The sequence below is a fragment of the Acanthochromis polyacanthus genome, chromosome 9, assembly GCF_021347895.1.
Source record: "Acanthochromis polyacanthus isolate Apoly-LR-REF ecotype Palm Island chromosome 9, KAUST_Apoly_ChrSc, whole genome shotgun sequence".
NCBI classification, from domain to species: domain Eukaryota; kingdom Metazoa; phylum Chordata; class Actinopteri; family Pomacentridae; genus Acanthochromis; species Acanthochromis polyacanthus.
In genome coordinates, this window is record NC_067121.1 from 5,783,646 (window position 1) to 5,798,026 (window position 14,381).

At 40.4% G+C, this 14,381-nt stretch overlaps 1 protein-coding gene across 1 annotated transcript in view; it reads right to left on the reverse strand.

Annotated features, from left to right (window-relative positions):
• Positions 1-465: 465 nt before the first annotated feature.
• Positions 466-14,381, reverse strand: part of LOC127535495 (cytolytic toxin-alpha-like) — a 96,593-nt gene continuing 82,677 nt past the window's right edge. The window contains exons 3-5 of the mRNA XM_051953657.1: positions 13,078-13,682; positions 12,436-12,561; positions 466-625 (exon numbers count right to left, since the gene is read on the reverse strand). Coding sequence (XP_051809617.1) covers positions 466-625; positions 12,436-12,561; positions 13,078-13,682 — 891 coding nt within the window. The remainder of the gene's footprint in view (positions 626-12,435; positions 12,562-13,077; positions 13,683-14,381) is intronic.

Genomic DNA, 14,381 nt, shown 5'->3' on the forward strand with positions numbered 1-14,381 from the left:
TCGCCTCCAGGACTGCTGCTTTCAGGCTTCAGGCAGCTCAGCGGCTGCTGTATAGATCATCTCTCAGCTGGTCGGCGTTAGCTGTGCTGCTGCTCCGGAAAGCTGGAGGACTGGGACTGGACAAGCAGCTGTTCCTGTTGAAGCCCCCTGCTTCAAGCTTTACTGAACTCTCACCTTTTTACATGTCTGTGTTTGAGGCCTGGAGGACTCTAGTGTTCACTCGAATGTCTGACCCAAAGCCCGGGACGTGGCTGTTTGAGGAGCCACTTTTCAGTAATGATCTCCTGGTTAGCACCGTGCTGTCCTCTGTCACGCTGAAAAGTGCTTTCGTTAAAGCAGGAGTCACGAAGCTTGGACACCTCGCAAGAACCCCCGTGGAGAGACTGGCTCAGCTTACTGGCATAAGATCAACCAGAGTGCTGCAGAACTTGATGAAGGAGGTGTGGCAGTCCCTGTCGGGGCCCCTCAGGGCCTTTGCTCAGAGTCGGGGTCTGGCTGAGCGTTGGACAGACGGCCATGAGTACACCTTCCCGTCTCTGAGTGTGAATCCTGCAGTGGGTGACTGGAGAGAGCAGAGTGGGCTGCTGCTGTCTCTGAGGAGTCCAGTACTGGGTACTTTGAGCTCCTGCACAGGAAAGCAGTTTTACCTGAGCTGCATGAAGGTGCTGAACCTGGACTCCCTCACTGGAGTCAGGGAGTCCAAGTGGACTGAGAGTTTTGGCTCAGGCTTTTCCCCTAACGGCAGCTGGAGGGTCCTGTATAAGCCTCCTGTGGAGAAACGTGTGGCTGATCTCCAGTGGAGGATTATACATGGAGTAATAGCTACGAACAGATACAGAGCTCACCTTGATCCAAACACTGGGGATGGATGTCCTTTCTGCTCACACACAGAGACCACCAAACACCTGGTGCTGTCCTGTCCCAGACTAGCTGGGCTTTTTGGAACGCTGCAGGAGTGGGTGGGGGGTTTGGGAGAGGTGTTTTCTTTTCCCCTTTTCATCTTTGGTCCCAAATACATTCCCAAGAAAAAGCGAACGAGCATTAAGTATATCCTTGGGGGTAACAGGAATACCAAGTGTTTGAAGAAATTCTGTGTAGTTAAGCAAATTTCCATTATCACTGAGAAGCTGAGTAAGCAAAACTATATTATTATTGAACCAGGAGTTGAGAAATAAAGATTTGTTTTTGTATTTGATAAACTGATTCTTCCAAATGAAGCATCTGTGAGGAGAGAAGTTGTGCTTATAGATTAAGGACCATGCCAACAACATCTGCCGGTGAAAGTTCGACAGAGCTAGGGGAAGTTTATCTATTTTATAATCACACAATAAAACAAATTCAAGGCCTCCAATGGCAGAAAAAATACATTTGGGTATAAAGTTCCAAGTGGATGTAGGATTATGAAGAAACTGCTTAATCCAGTTAACTTTAAAGGTATTGTTAAGAGTAGTGAAATCAAGAAAGTTTAGGCCGCCAGAGTCATAAGTGTTCATAATAACAGATTTTTTAACATAATGCGTCTTATTCTTCCATATAAAATTAAACAACAATTTGTCAATGGCACTGCATACCTGTTTTTCAACAGCAAGAGGGGTAGCTGCGTAAGTAAGTCGAGACAGCCCTTCTGCCTTGGTTAGGAGAACTCTACCTTTCAAAGACAGATCTCTTTGAAGCCACTGGTTCAGTTTTTTCCTGGTCTTGTCTATGATCACATTAAAATTTTCGTGACATCTATCTGTCTGATTTTTAACAATAGTAATTCCAAGGTAGGTGAGTTTGTTTCTAATAGGAATTAAGCGTTTTTCAGAACAAAAGAAACAAAAAGGTAAAACCACCCCCAGACCTCCCCATAAACATTATGGTATAAATGAAGGAGTCAATAAAAACAGGGCCAGAGGAAACATTATGGTAAATAAATGCAACGACGAAGAATGAAGCATATAATGCAGCTAGAATAAAAAGTACTAACAAAGAGAACATTAAAATTAGTTTTAAAAGCAGCAGTCAGTTTTCTTTTTAAAAACAGAAACAAACATAACATGAATAAACTTGTAGCAGCTGATTTTAACTGATTTTAACTGCCATACAACAACCTGCTCCACTAGACTACATTTCTACATTGCAGCTAGGCTAGCATTAGCATTAAAGAGCTACATGCTAAGTGAGTTAGCATAGCGGACAGGTGGCCACCAGTCTGCTTCCAAGAACATAAACATGAAAATCACCAGCAGTGCAGAGAAACTAAATATATTTACTCAACTTAACTATGATTCTGAGGTATTTATTTTTATTTTCTGTTGTTCTCCTTCCACTCCTCTACATCTCAGAGGAAAATATTGTCTCATGACTGTAAATCCATATATGGTCATAAAACTGCCAGTGAGCAAATTCAAACTTTTGGACAGAGAAGAAATAAAAGATGAACTAAAGGTCTGTTTATTGTTTCTGTTTTTTCCATGTAAAACTGGGACATTTTTAAATGTTGTCGCTTCAGTTTAACTAGTTTAGTTTGTTAAAAAGTTAACCTGTTAACTTAGTTAACTGAGTCACAGACTAGTTAGTAGCTGGTTCTGGTAGTTTGATAACAATCTGGAAATTGACTAAAGTTAGCTAGATGTTTTTCTTATTTTTTTACTTTTAAATTAATATTTTTATATTATCTCTTGACATTTATTATTTCATGTAAGTTTTTAGTAAATTTACATTAACAGCAAACCTTCGTGAGACTAAACTGTGAGTTTTTAAACAGAATTCTCATATTTTCATGTTTAATTTTTTGACTCTGTGGATCTCGTCTTCAGCAACATCGGAGGACTTTTGGAGTTTTTTCTTGTGGAAAAAAAAATTCTGGTGAGTTTAAACCAATAAGGAAATTATCTGAAGTAAACTGTTAGTACGACAGACCGAAGCTCAGCTATGAGACGCCACTGAGACTTTATCATAGGAGTAAATCTGCCGTTAACGGATTAATTTAGATCATATTTAATGTTGATAATCGGTTAGCTTGTGGTAGCTGTCATTTGTGTGCAAACAGTGTAATTCCTGTGCAAACTGTCCAGGTTTCAGCACTGTGTCTAAGTGCACAGGGGCCTGGCTAATTCCTGGTGTGGTGTCATAAAGAGATGGAGCAGTTATCATTTAGTCACTGCTTTATTTGAGCTGTTCTTTGGATTGGAACCAGTCCAGCAGTTTGCTGAAATATCTGAAATAGGCCTGTTCTATGTGTTTAATGTGGTTTTACAGCCCCAACATTGTGACTGAAACGACTGATTTCATTCCTGAGGTCACATTTCAATGACAATAACATATGTTTGATATGTTTGTAAAAGACATTATTTCTTTATTTTAAACATAAAAGGCATCAATAAATCACAGTAATTACATTCTACAAAAGACATTAGACACATAATAGTGTAAACATTGCTCTTCAGAGGGCAGAATAACTGTATTTAATCAGTGGACACCATTTGTTTTTAATATATTACATTATAAGTGTTTATACTTTACTAAAGTACAGGTTTATTATCAGTATTATTGCTGCTAAACGTGCTGCATAGGTGTACACATTATTTATTTAGCCAGAGTTAGTACTTCCGTATCCTAAAAAAGTACCAGAAATGTACAGAAAGTAGCTTCAAATGCATTTTTGAAGGGAAACAACAGTGTGCTGTTTACTGTACAATTAAATGGAAAACTACAAAACTCAACTACAAAATACCAGTCTTCTCTCATCTTTTGAAACATTACTCCCTCCCACAAGATGCATAATCTACAACTATAATAAGATTCAAATATAATAATAGATGCAAAACAAAAATATAAATAACATAGTTTTTTTTCCGATTGCTAACAAGCATTGGTCCAAACTGAAGTCACATGTTCAAAACTCTTAACATAGCCTGCATTTCCATCATGTATCTCAGCTAAACAGTTAATCTCATCCCCAAAACTGTTTCTCACCAACAGAAAAATTCATACGTTTCAAAATAAACTCATCCAACCACAACACCAGCAAATACCTTCAACAAACGCTGCCACTCTGAGCATGCTGAACTGCAAAATACCAACAACAGAGAGCATTACATGAAATAAATTGTAATCTTTGATAAATGATAAAATAAGATCTTTGCACTTTGAGTGTTCTAAATGATTGTAATATTTTGCAACAAGAATGAATCGGGAATGCACCAGTTTACTTCAAGAACATTGACGTATTTTCTCTGTGCCTTTGCATCGGTACTTTGAGACCATGCAAAAAATAAAAAGTCTACTGTAAACAAAAATAAAATGTAGAATCACAGAATTCAGGGGGCAGAATAGAAATCAAGAGATAAAATTCAAAAACCAACAACATGTACATGTATACTGTAACATTCACAAGCTCTCATCTGCATTTGGCCTCATGTTTCCATCCATTACATCTGATGTCATCTGTAGAACCTTTATATCCTCTGAACACATTCCCATTAGAAAACGATGCTTTCAGGAAATGGTTCATTTGTTTGAAATTGTTAAAACTTGAGATTTGTTGTGGATGGTTGATGTTGCTCCTGAACAAGAAAGTTTTAGTTTGTCTGAGAACGATCAGTAGCAGTCTCAGTCTCAGTTTGTGTGTGTGTGTGTGTGATCAGGTGCTGGCTATACTTGTGGGGACATTAGGTCCCCACAAGTATAGGAAAACCAAAAGAAATGTCATTTGTGGGGACCTCATTTGGGTCCCCATGAAGGGAAACAGTGTTTTCTTGGCCATGTTGTTGTTACTGAAAAAAGTAAAAGTGCAATAACGTTTCTTTAGGGTTAGGCATTGTTTTGGTTAGGGTTAAGGTAAGGTAAGGGGATATTTCGGCTCCCCCGAAGGGGGAGTCGAAATGTGCGCTGGCACAATGGGCTTAGAATAGGGTTAGGGTAAGGGTTCGGGTTAGGGTTAAAGTAATGACTCCTAATACTGTGAGTGAGAATGCAGTGATATTACTGTGAGCACTTTGACAGTAAGTTAGTGCAGAATTTACAGCAACATGTTTCCAGTGTTTCTTTGAACTTTGTCCAGATTATCCACAGACTAATAACTACATTTAGCTGCTGCTGCCTGACAGTCAACATGAATAGAAACTGAGCTTCATGCCAACACATGATAAAGTTGAACAAATGAAATGTGACATTTGACATCCAGAATAAAAGTTTATTCAGTCTTTCTCCTGCTTTTAATAGTTGAGAAGTGTCTCTGTTTGTGACTGATGTCAGAAGTTTAGTTTGTTTATTTTGGCTTCCATCTGATTGCGTACCTGAGGAGGCCGTCGCTGCCTCACCTGTGTAGCAGCAGCAGGTGAGTCTTCAGGTTTGTGGCTGCAGAGTAACAGACGGCAGCTTTTTACACACACAACTTTGGAGTTAAACCATGGACAGAATTCTTCCACTCGCTGCTTCTCAGACCCTCTGATCCAGTCTTTGCTCTCCAGCATCATCCTCCATTTTTATTGATCAGCTGACGGGTCAATAAGGCAGCAAAAGCTCAATTTCAGAGCGTCCTCTGCTGGACAATCAGACCAACTGCTGCCAATGCTCTCTTCCCTGGACGTCTGACGTTACGGTGAGCGTATTGCGTCATTTCCTGTTCCTGTTTCAGCACTGTGTTGTGGTGTTAGCATGGCTTCTGCTTCTTCCTCTCCCTCTCCCTCTCTCTCTTTCTCCTGCTCAGTGTGCCACATGTTTAGTTATTCCTCTGCCTCCTTTAGTGATAACGATATATGTAATAAGTGCAGCCTTTTTGTAGTTCTGGAGGCGAGGCTCTCCGAATTGGAATCGCGGCTCCGCACCATGGAAAATAACCCGCTAGCAGCTAGCCAGGCCCCCTTAGCCGGTGCGGACCGCAATAGCTTAGCTTGTGTAGCATCTGTTAGCCGTCCCTTAGCAGCGCCCGAACAGCCGGGTGGATGGGTGACAGTTCGTAGGAAAAACAGTCCTAAACTCAAGCCTGCTGTCCCGGCTCACCACAAACCGCTTCATGTTTCTAATCGTTTTTCCCCGCTCAGCGACACACCCGCTGAGAAACCAACTCTGATCATTGGCAGCTCCATAGTCAGAAACGTGAAGCTAGCGACACCAGCGACCATAGTTAAATGCCTCCCAGGGGCCAGAGCGGGCGACATAGAAGCAAATTTGAAACTGCTGGCTAAAGATAATCGTAAATATAGTAAGATTGTTATTCACGTCGGCGGTAACGACACCCGGTTACGCCAATCGGAGGTCACCAAAATTAGCGTGGCATCGGTGTGTACTTTCGCCAAAACCATGTCGGACTCCGTAGTTTTCTCTGGACCCTTGCCTGATCTGACCAGCGATGACATGTTTAGCCGCATGTCGTCGTTTCGCCGCTGGTTGTCTATGTGGTGTCCATCAAACGACGTGGGCTTTATTGATAATTGGAGCTCTTTTTGGGGAAAACCTGATCTGATTAGGAGAGACGGCATCCATCCCACTTTGGCTGGTGCAGCTCTCATTTCTAGGAATATGGCTGATTTTATTAGTACTCCTAAAGCATGACAACCCAGAGTTAAGACCAGGATGCAGAGCTGTAGTCTTATACACCTCTCTGCAGTTTCCTCACAGCTGTCACCCTCCAGTAATTCAGTTAATTCAGTTAATTTTATTGAGACTGTGTCTGTCCCCCGACCACCAAAATTCAATAAATTAATCAAATCAAAAATATACAAAAGAAATAGTAACCACAAAAATTTAATAAAAATTAATACCTCTATTTCAACAGAACACAGAGACAGGAAAATTAAATGTGGTCTGTTAAATATTAGATCTCTCTTGTCTAAATCTCTGCTAGTAAATGAGTTGATAACTGATCACCAGATTGATTTGTTCTGTTTGACTGAAACCTGGTTGCAGCAGGAAGAATTTGTTAGCCTAAACGAATCAACTCCCCCTAGTCATATTAACTGTCATATTCCTCGAATCACAGGCCGAGGAGGAGGAGTAGCAGCAATCTACCATTCTAGTTTAAAATTGAACCAGAGGCCTAAACCTGATTACAGCTCATTTGAAAATCTCACTCTTAGTCTCTCTCATCCAAATTTGAAAGCTCAGAAACCAGTTTTATTTGTTGTTATATATCGTCCTCCTGCTCCTTATTCTGAGTTTTTATCTCAATTCTCAGACTTTTTATCCGAATTAGTGCTCAGTTCAGACAAAGTTATTATTGTGGGTGACTTTAACATTCATGTTGACGTAGACAGTGACAGCCTTACAACAGCTTTTAATTCATTATTAGACTCAATTGGGTTTTCTCAACATGTAAATAAACCAACTCATAGTTTTAATCACACTCTTGACCTTGTCCTGACTTATGGCTTAGAAATTGAAGAGTTAACAGTATTTCCCCAGAACCCTCTTCTTTCTGACCATTTTATGATAACATTTCAATTTAAAGTAAAGGATTGTTTAGCAGCTGAGAACAAATATCATTACAGTAGGTGTTTGTCTGACAATTCAGTATCTAAATTTAAGGAAATAATACCCTCACTGTTTACTTCAGCAACATTTACTGATAAATCAGAAGGCAAATATTATTATTTTACCCCCACAGAAGTGGATTATTATGTTAATAATGCTTCAGCCTCACTGCGTACAACTCTTGATAGTGTTGCACCTGTAAAAAAGAAAGTTATATCTCAGAGAAGACTTGCTCCTTGGTATAATTCCCAGCTGCGGACTTTAAAGCAGGCATCCCGAAAGCTGGAAAGAAAGTGGTATTCCACTAATTCAGAGGTAGTGTATGTGGCTTGGAAAAATAGTCTAGTAATCTATAAAAAAGCTCTTCATAATGCCAGGACAACTTATTATTCATCTTTAATAGATGAGAACAAGAACAACCCTAGGTTTCTCTTTAGCACTGTAGCCAGGCTGACAAAGAGTCAGAGCTCTGTTGAACCTTGTATTCCTTTAGTTTTAACCAGTAACGACTTCATGAGCTTCTTTACGCATAAAATAGTTCTGATTAGAGATAAAATTAATCTGGCCCTTCCTACAAATGTCACAGATGCTTTTGAATTGGCTGTTAGACCTGATGAATCTTTAGAATTCTTCACTCCTATATGTCTCTCTGAACTAATTTCAACAGTTTCTACATCCAAACCATCAACATGTCTTTTAGATCCTATCCCAACTAGACTCTTCAAGGAGATTTTACCTTTAATTAATTCTTCAATGTTAGATCTGATTAATCTCTCTCTAGTAACAGGCTATGTACCACAGGCTTTTAAGGTTGCTGTCATCAAACCTTTGCTTAAAAAGCCCACTTTAGATCCAGATGTGTTAGCTAACTATAGACCGATATCCAACCTACCATTTCTCTCTAAAATTCTGGAAAGAACAGTTGCAAATCAATTGTGTGAACACCTACAAAGGAATAATTTGTTTGAAATGTTTCAGTCAGGCTTCAGAGTGCATCATAGCACAGAAACAGCTCTAGTGAAAGTTACTAATGACCTTCTCATAGCATCAGATAATGGACTAGTCTCTATACTTGTTTTGTTAGATCTTAGTGCAGCGTTTGACACAATCGACCACAAAATTTTATTACAGCGTCTAGAATATTCAATTGGCATTAAAGGGACAGCACTGGATTGGTTTAAATCCTACTTATCAGATAGGTTCCAGTTTGTGCATGTCAACAATAACTCTTCTGAGCAGACTAAAGTTAATCACGGAGTTCCTCAGGGTTCTGTCTTAGGACCGATACTTTTCACATTATACATGCTTCCTTTAGGCAATATTATTAGGAAGCATTGTATTAACTTCCATTGTTATGCAGATGACACACAATTGTATTTATCTATGAAGCCAGATGAAACTGATCAGTTAGCTAGACTGCAAGATTGTCTTAAGGACATTAAAACCTGGATGACTTTTAACTTCCTACTGCTAAATTCAGACAAAACTGAAGTCATTGTATTTGGCCCCAAACATCTTAGAAACTCGCTTTCAAAGCAAATAGTTACTCTGGATGGCATCACATTGGCCTCCAGTACTACTGTGAGGAATCTTGGAGTTATTTTTGACCAGGACATGTCCTTTAACTCACACATAAAGCAAGTCTGTAGGACTTCCTTTTTTCACCTGCGTAATATTGTAAAAATCAGGAACATTCTGTCTCAGAGTGATGCAGAAAAATTAGTTCATGCTTTTGTTACTTCCAGGCTTGACTATTGCAATTCCTTATTATCGGGTTGTCCAAATAGCTCTCTCAAACATCGACAGTTGATCCAAAACGCTGCTGCGAGAGTACTGACAGGAGTTAGCAAAAGAGATCATAGAGGTTCGGCTTGTGTCTTCATTGTACAGCTGACCCCCTCTTGGACGTCCCTTCGTTCTGCCCCTAGTCATGCTGCTATAGGCCTAGGCTGCTGGGGGACTTTTCTTGACGCACTGAGCCCTTCTCTATCTACCTTTACATTTAATATGTATACCGTTATTGCAGTACATTCACTCTGTTTCCCCCTGTGCTATTTCTCCGAGTGTCCCTGGTCCCAGAGCTGGATGCTTCAGATCTGCGGTCGATGTTCCACCAGCTGGTCCAGTCTCCACCATGTCCACTGTGGGATGCTGCTACTGACCTTCCACCAGCCCTCTGCTTCCAATTCCCTTTTTCCACGAGTCAACTCTGCATCGCCTTCAATATACTGTTATGCTAACTTACATACTGTTTGAATTTTACTGCTAGCTATATAAGGAGTATGTTTAATGTCAGAGCCGTACATCATAAGAGTAAACTATGAGTCAGTTTTCAATGTTAGCTTATACTTTGTCTGTGTCACATATCCTGTCATGCATGTATTCAAATGTGTGTTGTGTTTTCCTTGCTTTCTCACCCCTCCCTCTTCTCCCATCCCTCCCCCTTGCCCTCTTCTGTCCTTCTCAACCCGCCCGGCCAGCAGGCAGATGGGTCCCCCCTATTTGAGCCGGGTTCTGCTCGAGGTTTCTTCCCTGTTAAAAGGGTGTTTTTCCTTGCCACTGTCGCCTTTGGGCTTGCTCTGGGGGTCAGGCATATGGGTTCTGTAAAGCGTCTTGAGACGATTTGACTGTAATTGACGCTATATAAATAAAATTGAATTGAATTGAATTGAATTGAATACTGAGGCTGTTCTTTTTCCTCAGTCTCTGAACATAACTGCCAAAGTTTACAGTTGAACAAGAACTACCTTCTCCAAGACTGAGGACAGAAAAAGTAACTTCAAAATCAGCCTAAAGATTGAGAGAACAGAACTGAGAATCAGATTTTTCTCTTTGATATGAGTCTGAACCACAAAGTGTTTAAAAGCAGCTGGAACACTGAAGAAAGAGAAGAAAATATCACCACAACGACACAATCAGATAGAATTCAGTACAGATCAATAAGGTAATATCAGAAAATATCTACAATAATTGTAAATGTCATCAAAACAAAAATCAATTCACAGAAACGGATTTATTTTGCAGTGGAGAAAATAAGTTTTTTTTAAATTGCAGCACAAAATTGAGTCACTGTTTTACATTAAATATTAAAGCGGAAATCAGCAGAAATGTGTATGTAAATATTGTAGAGATACTAAAATGTATAACTGAAGTGATTTACTTTTTAAATCTATCAAATAAGGCTGTAACTGGCTGGACGTTACTTTCTATCATCATCTGACTCTGGTTCTACGTCTACGTTGGGTTTTGTTCTGTTCTGAGGATGTGGCTGCAGATTCTGGACTCTACAGGAATTTCTCTCCTTTCTCTACTTGAACCATTAACTCTGCTTTTTCTTTCATGTCCATCAGAGACTCAACTCGTTTCTTCCAGCCTGGTTTGCCCTCAGATTTCTCTCCTTCAATCAGCAGGTCAATGTAGTCTGGATTGTAGAGAGGATTGAGCTTCAGTGAAATCTCTTTCAGTCTGTTCAGACATTTGGAGGATTTCTGAATCAGTTTCACCTCCTCAGTCTGCAGACGATCATATTCAGCCTTCAGGCCATCAATCACTTCCTGAACTATCTTCTTCTGTGCTTTGGCTTTCAGATGCTTGTAAGATTTCTCATTTCTGTTCATCTCTGCTTCATGATCTTTGAGATGTTTTATTGTCTCTTTTATTTCTTCCATCTTGGCTAACCCAAGTTTAATCTGCTCCTGTAAACTTTCAACTGAATCCTCCAGCTGTCGTCTCTCTTTGAGGACCTCCTTTGTCAGTTTCAAGCTTTTAGATTTGATGACATTCAGAGCAGCAAAGAAGTTTTCCATGCTGTTTGTTCCCATGTTCCAAAACATCTTATCAAAGCTTACACCTGTGTTGTTGGTCACAGATGATTTGTTGTCTACAAACAACGCTGAATTATTGAATTTGAAGTGAACTGGCAGCCCGTCATCTGTTTTAGGACATGGGACACCTGAAGCTTTGATGGCCTCTAGAACTGGAGGCTGCTGGCAGTCTGCAAATGTCACCAGAATCTGGATGTTTTCTGCCACATCTTTGCCAAACATTGAGAGAACTGAATCAAACACATGTTTCTGTGTTGGTGTGAGTCGTGCTAAAGTATCCTCAACTACAAAACACAAAGCATCAATTTGACCAACACCATCGTCAGCAGAGAAGAGATTACATAGCTGCTCTGTGATCAGTTTGTCTCTTTTTATTCCTCTTGTATCTCCAAATCCTGGAGTGTGAATGATGGTCAGTGAGTGATTTATTTGAAATCCCTCCTGGTGGTTGATTTTGTACACGGTGACTTCAGACGTCTGGCTGTGACTTTGTGATCTCCACTGATCCTCATGGACTAACTTAAAGCGATATGAGTCCTCCCATTGGACACCCAGGATGTAGTTGATCATTCCGTTGATCAGAGTCGACTTTCCTGATCCAGTTCCTCCACAAACAATTATTGTACGATTCTCCCTCCTGCTTTCTCTTCCAAAGGTAAACTTCCTGCAGCCGTCTGTGCCAACTTCTTCTTCTTCTGGTTTCAGTTTGTAAACTGAGGGTGAATCAGAGTTCATCCTTATGCATTTATGTTTCAGATATTGTGGAACAGACCTTGTTGTAGAGACATTAACAGTGATGCTTTCTTTGCTTTTTCCATCCACACCACAGTCACATCTGACCCTGACTGCATATCCTGTCTCTGACTGAAGCCCTGAAATGATCGCCTCTTCAGCCGTTGTCTTCATTTGTTTCCACTGCAGATCTTCTTCTTTCTCCTTATTGTCTGTTTGTGTGAACTCCAAGATGTAGCTCAATATCTGGACGTCCTGTCCGAGCTCAGCAGGTTTCTTCCAGCTGACTGAGATCTCACATGAGTTTGCTTCAACGTGAGGTTCTCCAGGAGGGCTGCAGGGTAAGGTTTTAATGGAGTCACTGACTACATTGGCCGGCCCGACGCCTGCTGAGGTCACTGCTCTGCATCTGAACATGTACTCTGTGTTTGGACTCAGATCGCTCACTGTGACTTCTCCAGCTTTCAGCACTTTCTTTTGCTTCCATTCCTCCTCTCCTCTGACACAGAACTCCACAAAGTAGGAGGTGATGTTCTCTGCTCCAAATCTGGGAGGAGAAACCTTCAGATTCACACTGTTGTGGTTTATGTCTGCTGCTGTCACAGTTTCAGGCTTTGAAGGCGGCTCAAAGTTCTCACTGACAGAGAAACCGTCTTCATAAAGGTAGATGCTTGAACCTTTCTGTGTCTCATTTGTTAAACCCACCATCAGGAACTTTGTGTTCTTGTTCTCCATGTTGGCTTCTGCAAAATCACTGAAGAGTTTTGCTTTTTTCCTCATTTCATCTGTTGTTTCTTTGGAACGGTACCATTGTTCTTTCTCTATATTGTGAGTCCTTGGATCTTGAACTTCTTCTGGTTTGATTGTTCCTTTTAAGTAGTTTGATAAAGCTGAGAGGTATGGTTCATCACTTCCCAGTGAGGTGAAGACAAAACACACAGCATGCTCTGCACTCAGACTTTCCTTGAATAGATCAGTTTGAGATTGGATGATCTTGGTGTTTTTCATCATGTTGGTAAAAGACATTAAGGTATAGATTTCTCTCCCTTTACAGTCCATCCACTCGTTCAGGTTTTTGCTGTTGAAAGGTGAAGAATGTCTCTTCTTCAGGATCTCTGCCAGCTCAGCCTCTTCTTCTCCTCCTCCTCGGATTGATGGAAGTTTCTTTGCTAAGGTTCGTTGAAATTCCAGCTTGTTCTCAGAGCACATCTCTTTAAAACCTTTAATCTTTTCTCCAATCTGTGGGAAATGCTGTGCAGTGGTGGATCTCAGAGCATCATTGGACCTCATTTCCAGCTCACTGAACTCCTCCAGGACTCTCTGTGCTTCTTGAACTAATCTTATGCTTATCTGACGGACCAGTTTGGCAGCAGAAGAATCTAAACTAGTCAGTGGCAACAACCAGACCTTCATTGGTACAGCCTTTTCTCCGTTGGCTCCCAGTAATGTTGGCAGACTTTGGTAGACTTCTACTGCTTCCTGAAAGGATGTAGGAGTTTTCTGAAGGCAAAAGTCTCCAATGAATCTGCAGGAGAATTTATCAAGATTGTTTTTGTCCTTGTCTTCCATTTTCAGGGAACCATCACCATCTTTAGAAAGGCAGGGGATTTTTTTGATCATCACTTTCATGTTTCCCTGAATGTCTTGATGGTTTTCTTTTTCAGACACCTCACGGTCAAACACAAAGAAGGCTTGTGCCCCATAAAGAATGGCTGTGACCACATGTGTTGCTAAACCTTTATCAAAAACATACTGGTGCTTCATATTGCCTCTTCCAAGATGATCCATGGACAGCTCCTGCATCTTTGTGGTTGCCTCGTACTTCAGTGTTACTCTGGCCTGATTTCTAGAAGACTTACTGTCATTGAGGTAATTGGCAGATCCAGAAACTTCAACCAGTCCACCCAAGAAACTTGCCTTCAGTGATGCGTTAACATTTAGTGCTGAAGATTTGTCCTCAATTGATTCAGATGCAACTATTTCGAAATCATTAAATGACTGTGGTCTCTCTGCAATATGTTTCTTCAGATCATCACGGTCCCACAGAGTTATTCCTGTAAAAGATAAGGAGACAAAATAAAGTTCAGGTGTCTTTACATCAAAAACACACAATGTGCTCGTACAAAGGACATTTGGTGGAGTCCCTTTTAAATGTCTGCTTCCTGTTTCCAGTTTCAGAATCTCAAATGTAAAATCAAACTTTTCGGGGCAGAAATTCAAGTGGATGATGTTACATGTGATGTCAGCCACTCTAACTGAAGGAAAATTCAGGATTTTCAAAAAATTCAGAAAACTTAACTGTGTAAAAACTGTAAAAGATATCAACATACAGATTTAGACAAATAACATTCAATGCCTTGTGACCCT